This window comes from Paramormyrops kingsleyae, chromosome 8 (assembly GCF_048594095.1).
Source record: "Paramormyrops kingsleyae isolate MSU_618 chromosome 8, PKINGS_0.4, whole genome shotgun sequence".
In the NCBI taxonomy this organism is placed as follows: Eukaryota; Metazoa; Chordata; class Actinopteri; order Osteoglossiformes; family Mormyridae; genus Paramormyrops; species Paramormyrops kingsleyae.
Window position 1 is genome coordinate 16403264 of NC_132804.1, and position 13218 is coordinate 16416481.

At 44.7% G+C, this 13218-nt stretch overlaps 1 protein-coding gene, 8 non-coding genes and 1 pseudogene across 10 annotated transcripts; 1 reads left to right on the forward strand and 9 right to left on the reverse strand.

Annotated features, from left to right (window-relative positions):
- Positions 1–473: 473 nt before the first annotated feature.
- LOC140592362 (5S ribosomal RNA) lies at positions 474–592 on the reverse strand. The gene has a single exon (XR_011992760.1). It is a non-coding gene; the product is annotated as a 5S ribosomal RNA (ribosomal RNA).
- A 793-nt stretch (positions 593–1385) lies between these two features.
- LOC140592363 (5S ribosomal RNA) lies at positions 1386–1504 on the reverse strand. Its single transcript, XR_011992761.1, has one exon. It is a non-coding gene; the product is annotated as a 5S ribosomal RNA (ribosomal RNA).
- Positions 1505–2294: 790 nt separating this feature from the next.
- Positions 2295–2413, reverse strand: LOC140592364 (5S ribosomal RNA). The gene has a single exon (XR_011992762.1). It is a non-coding gene; the product is annotated as a 5S ribosomal RNA (ribosomal RNA).
- A 793-nt stretch (positions 2414–3206) lies between these two features.
- On the reverse strand, positions 3207–3325 carry LOC140592365 (5S ribosomal RNA). Its single transcript, XR_011992763.1, has one exon. It is a non-coding gene; the product is annotated as a 5S ribosomal RNA (ribosomal RNA).
- Positions 3326–4119: 794 nt separating this feature from the next.
- LOC140592366 (5S ribosomal RNA) lies at positions 4120–4238 on the reverse strand. Its single transcript, XR_011992764.1, has one exon. It is a non-coding gene; the product is annotated as a 5S ribosomal RNA (ribosomal RNA).
- Positions 4239–5031: 793 nt separating this feature from the next.
- LOC140592367 (5S ribosomal RNA) lies at positions 5032–5150 on the reverse strand. The gene has a single exon (XR_011992765.1). It is a non-coding gene; the product is annotated as a 5S ribosomal RNA (ribosomal RNA).
- Positions 5151–5829: 679 nt separating this feature from the next.
- Positions 5830–5948, reverse strand: LOC140592368 (5S ribosomal RNA). The gene has a single exon (XR_011992766.1). It is a non-coding gene; the product is annotated as a 5S ribosomal RNA (ribosomal RNA).
- A 795-nt stretch (positions 5949–6743) lies between these two features.
- On the reverse strand, positions 6744–6862 carry LOC140592369 (5S ribosomal RNA). The gene has a single exon (XR_011992767.1). It is a non-coding gene; the product is annotated as a 5S ribosomal RNA (ribosomal RNA).
- A 147-nt stretch (positions 6863–7009) lies between these two features.
- On the forward strand, positions 7010–10639 carry LOC140592197 (uncharacterized). Of its 2 annotated transcripts, XM_072714908.1 has the most exons (5): positions 7010–7065; positions 8790–9328; positions 9414–9501; positions 9669–9802; positions 9905–10639. In XM_072714908.1, the coding sequence occupies exons 2-4, from the start codon at positions 8798–8800 to the stop codon at positions 9791–9793; spliced, it is 744 nt and encodes a 247-aa protein (XP_072571009.1). In that variant the 5' UTR covers positions 7010–7065; positions 8790–8797; the 3' UTR covers positions 9794–9802; positions 9905–10639. The 2 variants fall into 2 exon arrangements, with proteins under 2 accessions (XP_072571009.1, XP_072571010.1); XM_072714909.1 differs by lacking the exon at positions 7010–7065 and having other exon boundaries at positions 8650–9328.
- A 642-nt stretch (positions 10640–11281) lies between these two features.
- Positions 11282–11395, reverse strand: LOC111858777 (5S ribosomal RNA; annotated as a pseudogene).
- Positions 11396–13218: the final 1823 nt, after the last annotated feature.

Below are 13218 nucleotides of genomic sequence, written 5' to 3' on the forward strand. Positions count from 1 at the left end.
CGGCAACAGGCACAACTCATCCGCCCCTCAAAATTACCCACTTTACTCTCCTAGTAGCCGCTTGATCACGTGTCCACCACGCTCAAAACGCTGTGAGCTGCTTACAACAAATCCGTACTACAGCCGGATCACTTTTAGAAATGCACACGTTCAAATACTTATGACTGTACACCCCCGACGGTTTCTTCGATCCGCTGATAGTTTTCCAGCCAATATCCATCTTTGTACTCCAGTGCCATACACATGAAATTGGGCTCAGGAAGTATAGGCTATCATTTACAATGGTTTTGAAAATGGAGTAGAAAGCGGTGGGCTTTGCACCAGTCATATAATTAATGAGCATAAGATGTGTGTAAAACTTGGTGATTTCTTATTAAGAATAATTTGTAATATGAAGGGTTGGGCTGAGCAGTTTACATTTGTGAGGGGAATGGGCGCCCCCTGGGTAAAGCAAAAGGGGAAAAAAAAAAAAAAGCTTACAGCACCTGGTATTCCCAGGCGGTCTCCCATCCAAGTACTAACCAGGCCTGACCCTGCTTAGCTTCCGAGATCGGACGAGATCGGGCGTTTTCAGGGTGGTATGGCCGTAAGCGAATACACTTTCTGAAATGAGCCCTTTTGTAGGTGACACATCTATATACCGCTTGCAGACGTCACACACCCTGCTCTCAATTGTTTTTAACCTGTCCGACTCTGCTGCCCCCCCCCCGTCCAATTAGCACTGGCCCCTCCCAATCCTTCGCCAAACTCCTCAGTCGGCTGTCTCCATCGACTTCTCCGTTTTTACCAGGTCAGCTAGATTCCTTCGCTTTATTCCTTTTCGCTGTCCGACAGATTAAATCGCCGCATGTGCCAGTGAGCAAACATTACTCTGCATGCCTCTATTAGGGACCCGACTTTATCAACACCGGCAACAGGCACAACTCATCCGCCGCTGAAAATTACCCACTTTACTCTCCTAGTAGCCGCTTGATCACGTGTCCACCACGCTCAAAACGCTGTGAGCTGCTTACAACAAATCCGTACTACAGCCAGATCAGTTTTAGAAATGCACACGTTCATATACTTATGACTGTATCTACACGCCCGACGGTTTCTTCGATCCGCTGATAGTTTTCCAGCCAATATCCATCTTTGTACTCCAGTGCCATACACATGAAATTGGGCTCAGGAAGTATAGGCTATCATTTACAATGGTTTTGAAAATGGAGTAGAAAGCGGTGGGCTTTGCACCAGTCATATAATTAATGAGCATAAGATGTGTGTAAAACTTGGTGATTTCTTATTAAGAATAATTTGTAATATGAAGGGTTGGGCTGAGCAGTTTACATTTGTGAGGGGAATGGGCGCCCCCTGGGTAAAGCAAAACGGAAAAAAAAAAAAAAAGCTTACAGCACCTGGTATTCCCAGGCGGTCTCCCATCCAAGTACTAACCAGGCCTGACCCTGCTTAGCTTCCGAGATCGGACGAGATCGGGCGTTTTCAGGGTGGTATGGCCGTAAGCGAATACACTTTCTGAAATGAGCCCTTTTGTAGGTGACACATCTATATACCGCTTGCAGACGTCACACACCCTGCTCTCAATTGTTTTTAACCTGTCCGACTCTGCTGCCCCCCCCCCGTCCAATTAGCACTGGCCCCTCCCAATCCTTCGCCAAACTCCTCAGTCGGCTGTCTCCATCGACTTCTCCGTTTTTACCAGGTCAGCTAGATTCCTTCGCTTTATTCCTTTTCGCTGTCCGACACATTAAATCGCCGCATGTGCCAGTGAGCAAACATTACTCTGCATGCCTCTATTAGGGACCCGACTTTATCAACACCGGCAACAGGCACAACTCATCCGCCCCTCAAAATTACCCACTTTACTCTCCTAGTAGCCGCTTGATCACGTGTCCACCACGCTCAAAACGCTGTGAGCTGCTTACAACAAATCCGTACTACAGCCGGATCACTTTTAGAAATGCACACGTTCAAATACTTATGACTGTACACCCCCGACGGTTTCTTCGATCCGCTGATAGTTTTCCAGCCAATATCCATCTTTGTACTCCAGTGCCATACACATGAAATTGGGCTCAGGAAGTATAGGCTATCATTTACAATGGTTTTGAAAATGGAGTAGAAAGCGGTGGGCTTTGCACCAGTCATATAATTAATGAGCATAAGATGTGTGTAAAACTTGGTGATTTCTTATTAAGAATAATTTGTAATATGAAGGGTTGGGCTGAGCAGTTTACATTTGTGAGGGGAATGGGCGCCCCCTGGGTAAAGCAAAAGGGGAAAAAAAAAAAAAAAGCTTACAGCACCTGGTATTCCCAGGCGGTCTCCCATCCAAGTACTAACCAGGCCTGACCCTGCTTAGCTTCCGAGATCGGACGAGATCGGGCGTTTTCAGGGTGGTATGGCCGTAAGCGAATACACTTTCTGAAATGAGCCCTTTTGTAGGTGACACATCTATATACCGCTTGCAGACGTCACACACCCTGCTCTCAATTGTTTTTAACCTGTCCGACTCTGCTGCCCCCCCCACGTCCAATTAGCACTGGCCCCTCCCAATCCTTCGCCAAACTCCTCAGTCGGCTGTCTCCATCGACTTCTCCGTTTTTACCAGGTCAGCTAGATTCCTTCGCTTTATTCCTTTTCGCTGTCCGACAGATTAAATCGCCGCATGTGCCAGTGAGCAAACATTACTCTGCATGCCTCTATTAGGGACCCGACTTTATCAACACCGGCAACAGGCACAACTCATCCGCCGCTGAAAATTACCCACTTTACTCTCCTAGTAGCCGCTTGATCACGTGTCCACCACGCTCAAAACGCTGTGAGCTGCTTACAACAAATCCGTACTACAGCCAGATCAGTTTTAGAAATGCACACGTTCATATACTTATGACTGTATCTACACGCCCGACGGTTTCTTCGATCCGCTGATAGTTTTCCAGCCAATATCCATCTTTGTACTCCAGTGCCATACACATGAAATTGGGCTCAGGAAGTATAGGCTATCATTTACAATGGTTTTGAAAATGGAGTAGAAAGCGGTGGGCTTTGCACCAGTCATATAATTAATGAGCATAAGATGTGTGTAAAACTTGGTGATTTCTTATTAAGAATAATTTGTAATATGAAGGGTTGGGCTGAGCAGTTTACATTTGTGAGGGGAATGGGCGCCCCCTGGGTAAAGCAAAAGGGAAAAAAAAAAAAAAAGCTTACAGCACCTGGTATTCCCAGGCGGTCTCCCATCCAAGTACTAACCAGGCCTGACCCTGCTTAGCTTCCGAGATCGGACGAGATCGGGCGTTTTCAGGGTGGTATGGCCGTAAGCGAATACAATTTCTGAAATGAGCCCTTTTGTAGGTGACACATCTATATACCGCTTGCAGACGTCACACACCCTGCTCTCAATTGTTTTTAACCTGTCCGACTCTGCTGCCCCCCCGTCCAATTAGCACTGGCCCCTCCCAATCCTTCGCCAAACTCCTCAGTCGGCTGTCTCCATCGACTTCTCCGTTTTTACCAGGTCAGCTAGATTCCTTCGCTTTATTCCTTTTCGCTGTCCGACACATTAAATCGCCGCATGTGCCAGTGAGCAAACATTACTCTGCATGCCTCTATTAGGGACCCGACTTTATCAACACCGGCAACAGGCACAACTCATCCGCCCCTCAAAATTACCCACTTTACTCTCCTAGTAGCCGCTTGATCACGTGTCCACCACGCTCAAAACGCTGTGAGCTGCTTACAACAAATCCGTACTACAGCCGGATCACTTTTAGAAATGCACACGTTCAAATACTTATGACTGTACACCCCCGACGGTTTCTTCGATCCGCTGATAGTTTTCCAGCCAATATCCATCTTTGTACTCCAGTGCCATACACATGAAATTGGGCTCAGGAAGTATAGGCTATCATTTACAATGGTTTTGAAAATGGAGTAGAAAGCGGTGGGCTTTGCACCAGTCATATAATTAATGAGCATAAGATGTGTGTAAAACTTGGTGATTTCTTATTAAGAATAATTTGTAATATGAAGGGTTGGGCTGAGCAGTTTACATTTGTGAGGGGAATGGGCGCCCCCTGGGTAAAGCAAAAGGGAAAAAAAAAAAAAAAAAAAAAAAGCTTACAGCACCTGGTATTCCCAGGCGGTCTCCCATCCAAGTACTAACCAGGCCTGACCCTGCTTAGCTTCCGAGATCGGACGAGATCGGGCGTTTTCAGGGTGGTATGGCCGTAAGCGAATACACTTTCTGAAATGAGCCCTTTTGTAGGTGACACATCTATATACCGCTTGCAGACGTCACACACCCTGCTCTCAATTGTTTTTAACCTGTCCGACTCTGCTGCCCCCCCCCCGTCCAATTAGCACTGGCCCCTCCCAATCCTTCGCCAAACTCCTCAGTCGGCTGTCTCCATCGACTTCTCCGTTTTTACCAGGTCAGCTAGATTCCTTCGCTTTATTCCTTTTCGCTGTCCGACACATTAAATCGCCGCATGTGCCAGTGAGCAAACATTACTCTGCATGCCTCTATTAGGGACCCGACTTTATCAACACCGGCAACAGGCACAACTCATCCGCCGCTGAAAATTACCCACTTTACTCTCCTAGTAGCCGCTTGATCACGTGTCCACCACGCTCAAAACGCTGTGAGCTGCTTACAACAAATCCGTACTACAGCCAGATCAGTTTTAGAAATGCACACGTTCATATACTTATGACTGTATCGACACGCCCGACGGTTTCTTCGATCCGCTGATAGTTTTCCAGCCAATATCCATCTTTGTACTCCAGTGCCATACACATGAAATTGGGCTCAGGAAGTATAGGCTATCATTTACAATGGTTTTGAAAATGGAGTAGAAAGCGGTGGGCTTTGCACCAGTCATATAATTAATGAGCATAAGATGTGTGTAAAACTTGGTGATTTCTTATTAAGAATAATTTGTAATATGAAGGGTTGGGCTGAGCAGTTTACATTTGTGAGGGGAATGGGCGCCCCCTGGGTAAAGCAAAAGGGAAAAAAAAAAAAAAAGCTTACAGCACCTGGTATTCCCAGGCGGTCTCCCATCCAAGTACTAACCAGGCCTGACCCTGCTTAGCTTCCGAGATCGGACGAGATCGGGCGTTTTCAGGGTGGTATGGCCGTAAGCGAATACACTTTCTGAAATGAGCCCTTTTGTAGGTGACACATCTATATACCGCTTGCAGACGTCACACACCCTGCTCTCAATTGTTTTTAACCTGTCCGACTCTGCTGCCCCCCCCCCCGTCCAATTAGCACTGGCCCCTCCCAATCCTTCGCCAAACTCCTCAGTCGGCTGTCTCCATCGACTTCTCCGTTTTTACCAGGTCAGCTAGATTCCTTCGCTTTATTCCTTTTCGCTGTCCGACACATTAAATCGCCGCATGTGCCAGTGAGCAAACATTACTCTGCATGCCTCTAACAAAAAAAAAAAGTACAAATCCGTACTACAGCCAGATCAGTTTTAGAAATGCACACGTTCATATACTTATGACTGTATCGACACGCCCGACGGTTTCTTCGATCCGCTGATAGTTTTCCAGCCAATATCCATCTTTGTACTCCAGTGCCATACACATGAAATTGGGCTCAGGAAGTATAGGCTATCATTTACAATGGTTTTGAAAATGGAGTAGAAAGCGGTGGGCTTTGCACCAGTCATATAATTAATGAGCATAAGATGTGTGTAAAACTTGGTGATTTCTTATTAAGAATAATTTGTAATATGAAGGGTTGGGCTGAGCAGTTTACATTTGTGAGGGGAATGGGCGCCCCCTGGGTAAAGCAAAAGGGAAAAAAAAAAAAAAAGCTTACAGCACCTGGTATTCCCAGGCGGTCTCCCATCCAAGTACTAACCAGGCCTGACCCTGCTTAGCTTCCGAGATCGGACGAGATCGGGCGTTTTCAGGGTGGTATGGCCGTAAGCGAATACACTTTCTGAAATGAGCCCTTTTGTAGGTGACACATCTATATACCGCTTGCAGACGTCACACACCCTGCTCTCAATTGTTTTTAACCTGTCCGACTCTGCTGCCCCCCCCCCCCGTCCAATTAGCACTGGCCCCTCCCAATCCTTCGCCAAACTCCTCAGTCGGCTGTCTCCATCGACTTCTCCGTTTTTACCAGGTCAGCTAGATTCCTTCGCTTTATTCCTTTTCGCTGTCCGACACATTAAATCGCCGCATGTGCCAGTGAGCAAACATTACTCTGCATGCCTCTATTAGGGACCCGACTTTATCAACACCGGCAACAGGCACAACTCATCCGCCCCTGAAAATTACCCACTTTACTCTCCTAGTAGCCGCTTGATCACGTGTCCACCACGCTCAAAACGCTGAGCTGCTTACAACAAATCCGTACTACAGCCAGATCAGTTTTAGAAATGCACACGTTCATATACTTATGACTGTACACCCCCGACGGTTTCTTCGATCCGCTGATAGTTTTCCAGCCAATATCCATCTTTGTACTCCAGTGCCATACACATGAAATTGGGCTCAGGAAGTATAGGCTATCATTTACAATGGTTTTGAAAATGGAGTAGAAAGCGGTGGGCTTTGCACCAGTCATATAATAATGAGCATAAGATGTGTGTAAAACTTGGTGATTTCTTATTAAGAATAATTTGTAATATGAAGGGTTGGGCTGAGCAGTTTACATTTGTGAGGGGAATGGGCGCCCCCTGGGTAAAGCAAAAGGGAAAGAAAAAAAAAAAAAAAAAAGCTTACAGCACCTGGTATTCCCAGGCGGTCTCCCATCCAAGTACTAACCAGGCCTGACCCTGCTTAGCTTCCGAGATCGGACGAGATCGGGCGTTTTCAGGGTGGTATGGCCGTAAGCGAATACACTTTCTGAAATGAGCCCTTTTGTAGGTGACACATCTATATACCGCTTGCAGACGTCACACACCCTGCTCTCAATTGTTTTTAACCTGTCCGACTCTGCTGCCCCCCCCCCCCCCCGTCCAATTAGCACTGGCCCCTCCCAATCCTTCGCCAAACTCCTCAGTCGGCTGTCTCCATCGACTTCTCCGTTTTTACCAGGTCAGCTAGATTCCTTCGCTTTATTCCTTTTCGCTGTCCGACAGATTAAATCGCCGCATGTGCCAGTGAGCAAACATTACTCTGCATGCCTCTATTAGGGACCCGACTTTATCAACACCGGCAACAGGCACAACTCATCCGCCCCTGAAAATTACCCACTTTACTCTCCTAGTAGCCGCTTGATCACGTGTCCACCACGCTCAAAACGCTGTGAGCTGCTTACAACAAATCCGTACTACAGCCAGATCAGTTTTAGAAATGCACACGTTCATATACTTATGACTGTACACCCCCGACGGTTTCTTCGATCCGCTGATAGTTTTCCAGCCAATATCCATCTTTGTACTCCAGTGCCATACACATGAAATTGGGCTCAGGAAGTATAGGCTATCATTTACAATGGTTTTGAAAATGGAGTAGAAAGCGGTGGGCTTTGCACCAGTCATATAATAATGAGCATAAGATGTGTGTAAAACTTGGTGATTTCTTATTAAGAATAATTTGTAATATGAAGGGTTGGGCTGAGCAGTTTACATTTGTGAGGGGAATGGGCGCCCCCTGGGTAAAGCAAAAGTGAAAAAAAAAAAAAAAAGCTTACAGCACCTGGTACCCTCTGCTCAACCGGCCAATGGTTGAGCGATGTTGAGCAAAGTTGAGCGCGGCAACACCAATCATTGAGCGAGGCTCGTCCTCAACAGCGCTCAACCATTGGCCTGGCTCAACTGGCCAATGGTTGAGCATTCTCAACAGACCAATGGTTGAGCATTCCCAATTGAGTCAGCGATCGGCGGTAATTTCGTCTCACTTAGAAATATACTCTCTCAGCGGTAAATTACTCTCCATCATTTTTAGCTGTTTTTACAAGACAGGTGTTTGGCATGTATAGCTGTGCTGATTTTGACAAAAGATTTCTCTGGAAACTGTCGACTAGCTGCTGCTATCGTTTACTGGCTTGTTTGTGTGACAACTTTGTCTAGTTGTATGTAGCTGATTGCTATGCGTATTCTATCACATAGAAGCACGTTTGTCAATCTACAAGGCTGTAATTATACAAATAACTATTTGTGTGCGTGCGTGCGTGTGTGTGTGTGCGCGCGCGCGCGTGCGAGTGTGTGTGTGTGCGCGCGCGCGCGTGCGAGTGTGTGTGTGTGCGCGCGCGCGCGTGCGAGTGTGTGTGTGTGTAAGGGGAGAAGGGAGGAGGATGACTATCTTTAGTCAGCGATCGGCGGTAATTTCGTCTCACTTAGGAATATACTCTCTCAGCGGTAAATTACTCTCCATCATTTTTAGCTGTTTTTACAAGACAGGTGTTTGGCATGTATAGCTGTGCTGATTTTGACAAAAGATTTCTCTGGAAACTGTCGACTAGCTGCTGCTATCGTTTACTGGCTTGTTTGTGTGACAATTTTGTCTAGTTGTATGTAGCTGATTGCTATGCGTATTCTATCACATAGAAGCACGTTTGTCAATCTACAAGGCTGTAATTATACAAATAACTATTTGTGTGTGTGTGTGCGCGCGCGTGTGTAAGGGGAGAGGGGAGGAGGATGGCTATCTGCTTCAGCTTTAAACCTTATCCTACATAAAGTGATTTACTGATTTTAAATGAGTTACCAAAGATGGGACTAAATATTTGTTTTGGCATAGCAACATATTGGAAAATTGGATTAACAGAGATCAATAACTCATATTATGTTTTATTGTACCACATTACCAACATCCAGTTATCAACATGGACCACCACAAATGCGAGGTGTGCGACAAGAACTTCACAGAGAAGTCGAACCTCACTCGCCACATGAAGATTCATACTCCAAAGGAGCATGACTGTGGCGTGTGTGGGAAGAGTTTCAGCACCAAACCCAACCTCCACCTGCATTTGAAGCAGCATCAATACCCCCGCATCCATCTCTACAGGCAGGGAGAGGCCTGGCTGCAGTGCACAGCTGCTGCCAAGGCTGTGGCAGAGGCCCCCAACAAGGTGGAGGACCCAACCTGGCTGGATGCTGCAAAGGCAGAGGCTTTTGCCAAAAAAGCTGGAGGAGAGATGTGGAAAGGCCAGCTAGTCCTCACCTTTGGAAAGTATGCTGGGCAGTCATTCAGGTGGCTGCTGGAAAATGATGTTGGCTGGGTCGTGTGGTTGCTCGGCGAGTATTGCCAGAAGGGTGAGCAGAATGATCATCTGAAGTGGCAAAAGGAGCGCATGCTGGAGTATGTGCGAGACTTCCCCTCTGTCAGATGTCATCTAGACAAGAAGTTGAAGGTAAGATAACTGGGCTATCTTTTGACCTATGTTGAGCAACAATCAGCATTGGTGTGTGTATCTTACAGTTACTTATTTTTTTCAGAAACAGGCATCAAAGTCTGAGTCTTCTGTCTCCCAGTTCCAGCATGATGCTAACTATGCCAGTGATGCTGAGCTGTTGGCTGCTGCAGGTAATAGAATGCTCATATATGTCATAACTATGTAATGACCATTGTATCACTAGTAGAGCTACTAAGACTTGATGTTTTTTGCTTGTGTCATCATGTGAGTTCATTATTATAATTAAAGCAATGCACTTAATACTTTGTGTGTGTGTGTGTGTGTGTGTGTTTTGCAGAAAATCTCCTGGACGAGTCTTCCGCTGCCCGAAGCTCCTGCTCTGCCGTCGTCACTGCCGCCACCAGAGAGACCTCAAGTGCAGTACGAGCAGCTTCACCATGTCGCTGGGAAAAGGCATGGTGAGAAGCGGAGGTAAGTTTTTCAAGTGTTTGATTTATGTATTGTGAGGAGAGCAAAGGGTTAATGCACATAAATGAATACTCATGATCTCCTCTGTGTTCAATACATTTACAGGTTGGACTTTGAAGAGCCAGAGCCCAAGTCCAAGCTAGAGACAGGGCCTTCAGACCGGCCCATCCAGCGAAAGCCTGCTGTCGCCGCCTCCTACGTGCCACCCACAGCTTCAGCAGCACCGGTGCTTCTGGTGGTTCCAGCACAGCCACAGGCTCCATCAATTCAATTTACTGGGCCGTCTTGCACTCAGGCCTTTGTCCCTGTTTTACCATCCCCTGCACCCACCATCAAACCAATCATGCCCAGTAAATCCCAGAGGCCCTGTGGGGCTTGCCAGGTACCTCAGTGCGGTGGCCAACGGAAGAGGTACACACCTTCAAAGGACAAATCGGCTGGAAGCAGCCAGAGAATTTTTACGTATTGTCCTACTACTAATAAATCAACCACATCTGGTTTTGAAGGTGTAGTGTATACATGTTTTGAGCACTTTAAAAGTGTGGTGGACAAGGAACTGGAGAAGAGGAAAAACAACTGACACCTCTAATCCTAACTTGTCTGTTCCTGTTCCCTCTCCTGTTCTCATGCCTGGACACTTTGGGCACTTCTGAATACAAAGAAAAACTGGCTATTATATGTTTCTGTTTTCAAATTTTATACCTGCTGTTTAAATTTTTTTTAATACCAATATTTATTATGTTATATTTGTATATTTATAATATGTATTTTTACTTATAAATAATATTTTACTGATACTATATAATATTGATCAACATTAATATATAATATTAATTCAATTTTCAGATTTTATACCCGCTGTTGATACAATTTGTTGATACATTATTTATTATTTTATTTATATTCTTGTTTGTGATTTATAAATTCCATTTGATACAACTTAAGTGTAATATTAATAAAACAAATCTAGAATTTGAAAGTGTCTGTCTATTACTTGGTGTTTGCAAAGTTGTGTTAAAATAAAGTGACTGTGCAATGTCAACCCTTTGGTATGATGCCTCGATGCCTGCAAAGAGATGCCTCCAGAATCGTCAAGCAAGCCCCCTGAGAATCAGCCAAGGTCAACCTGGTAACCAGAGCACAAGTAAATACCTGAGTTACTGGTAACCAGAGCACAAGTAAATACTGTATTTACAAGTAGTTACTGTATTTACCTGAAATGACTGCATTTAAAACCTGTATGAAGGCAGTAAAGTATATGCTTTCAGATATGCTCTCGAATATATGGTTCATGAGGTCTAATCTGTTTCCCCTCAATTGCGTTGGCCCAATTGAAAATTACCATCCTAAATGAAAAAAACATCCTAAATGAATTAAATTTCAATTTACTGATGTCATGCCTCAACCGGCCAGCAGATGCCGCCAAAAAACATGCTAATCCAAGATTTTGCACAACCCAGGATCAGCCATAGGGACTTGGGGGGGTCATTTCCCATTCCCAGGCGGTCTCCCATCCAAGTACTAACCAGGCCTGACCCTGCTTAGCTTCCGAGATCGGACGAGATCGGGCGTTTTCAGGGTGGTATGGCCGTAAGCGAATACAGCTCCTGAAATGAGCCCTTTTGTAGGTGACACATCTATATACCGCTTGCAGACGTCACACACCCTGCTCTCAATTATTTTTTCCTGTCCGACTCTGCTGCCCCCCCGTCCAATTAGCACTGGCCCCTCCCAATCCTTCGCCAAACTCCTCAGTCGGCTGTAGAGTGGAGCTCCACCCGAAATACCTCACATCCACAGGAAACACGTGATCTTTAAGGACTTAAAGTGGAGCTCCGGTTAGGGTTAGGGACCAGGGTAGACAGAGTTGAGATCACGTGGTTCCAGTGGAGCTGACGTATTTCCGGTGTAGCTCCTCCCTACAGGCGTCTGCAGCTGGAGCTGCTGGATCCTTCTCCCGATAGATTAAATCGTTGCCTGTGCCAGTGAGCAAACATTACTGCATGCTTCTATTAGCCGCCGAACTTTAACGTCGGCAACAGGAGGACGAGACATTCACCAAACGACCCAAGATTGTAGTTATCACACAAAATCATTTTATCATATTTGTTAGTTTTTTTCTTATGTTCAGTTGTGAAACGGCCCATGTAACAGTGTTAGTCTTAATAAAGATTTCAGAATAAAAAAAATAATAATTCTGAATTATGTGATCTAAAACATCACATACTTTCATGATGTGACTTGAATGTGGCCATTGTTATGTTGGTTGCAATATATAGCCACACCCCCCCAATGCCACTAAGTGTGTGTAGCTTCTGTAAATAAAATCTTAAATAACATTCATTAATGTCAGAATGCAAGAAACTCATTGGGTCGGTTCTACACAAAATTTAACACCTAGTTGGTTACATTGCAAACTAAGTCACACCAGATCGATCTCGCCTAGCCAACTGAATTCTCATTTATAACCATGTTTTTCATCATTAATGAATCCTGATGCATCCTCCATTTCAAGTAGCTACTATACTTTGTTTTACTTTTTAATTAAAATATTGATATAACTACATACACGATGTGCCACATAAATATGTGCATTTATTAACTATTACCAAAAAAAAACCCCGCCGTTTTATATCTATGTAATGCATACAAATGGCATGTCTAGCACTTCCTGGAACTACTTGAAATCTATATGAACCACATCAAGCATTTTGAACTTGTGTTGACAACTCTATCTACGCCGCTCTGTATTCCAGTAAATAAAGTCAGGCCATTTAGCAATACCAGGGACCCATTTCAAAAGGCAGGTTATCCAAGTAAGCAAGAAAACCTTATTTAAGGTTCCCCAGTTTAAATGGCCTTTATCTTCATTCAGTTACATTTAGCCCAGGCTACTTTAAATACAAGTTACCCAACTATACAAGCAATCCTGCTTTCTGAAACAGACCACAGGTCTAGCCAATTCATTGTTAGCAATAGCAGTTGATAACACATTACGTGGTATTTGTCACACACAGACACCAAGTCCACAGACAACACTTGGACAGAATAGTGTGTACTGATTGAGACACACAAATAATACATAGGCCTAAGTGCTAATAAACAGTATATACCGCAAAAAATTGCCTTTCAAATTTAATAAACTTTCTGTTTTGAGACAAGATGGCCTAAAACTAGCAAAATTATCAGTGCAGTAAGAAAACTGTATTTGTTAAGATTCCCTAAAATAACACAATATGCCTAAATACAAGCAAATTAATATTATTCATAAGATGTGTTGTTAGTTTATTAATGAAATTAGAATTTTGTCTAAGAAAATTGTACTTGCTTAGATTCTCATTTTTTGCAGTTTTCACTCGGAACTTCCGACTTCCCAGTTCAAATAGAACACCGCTATAGTTCTCTGCTGCACTGAAGGA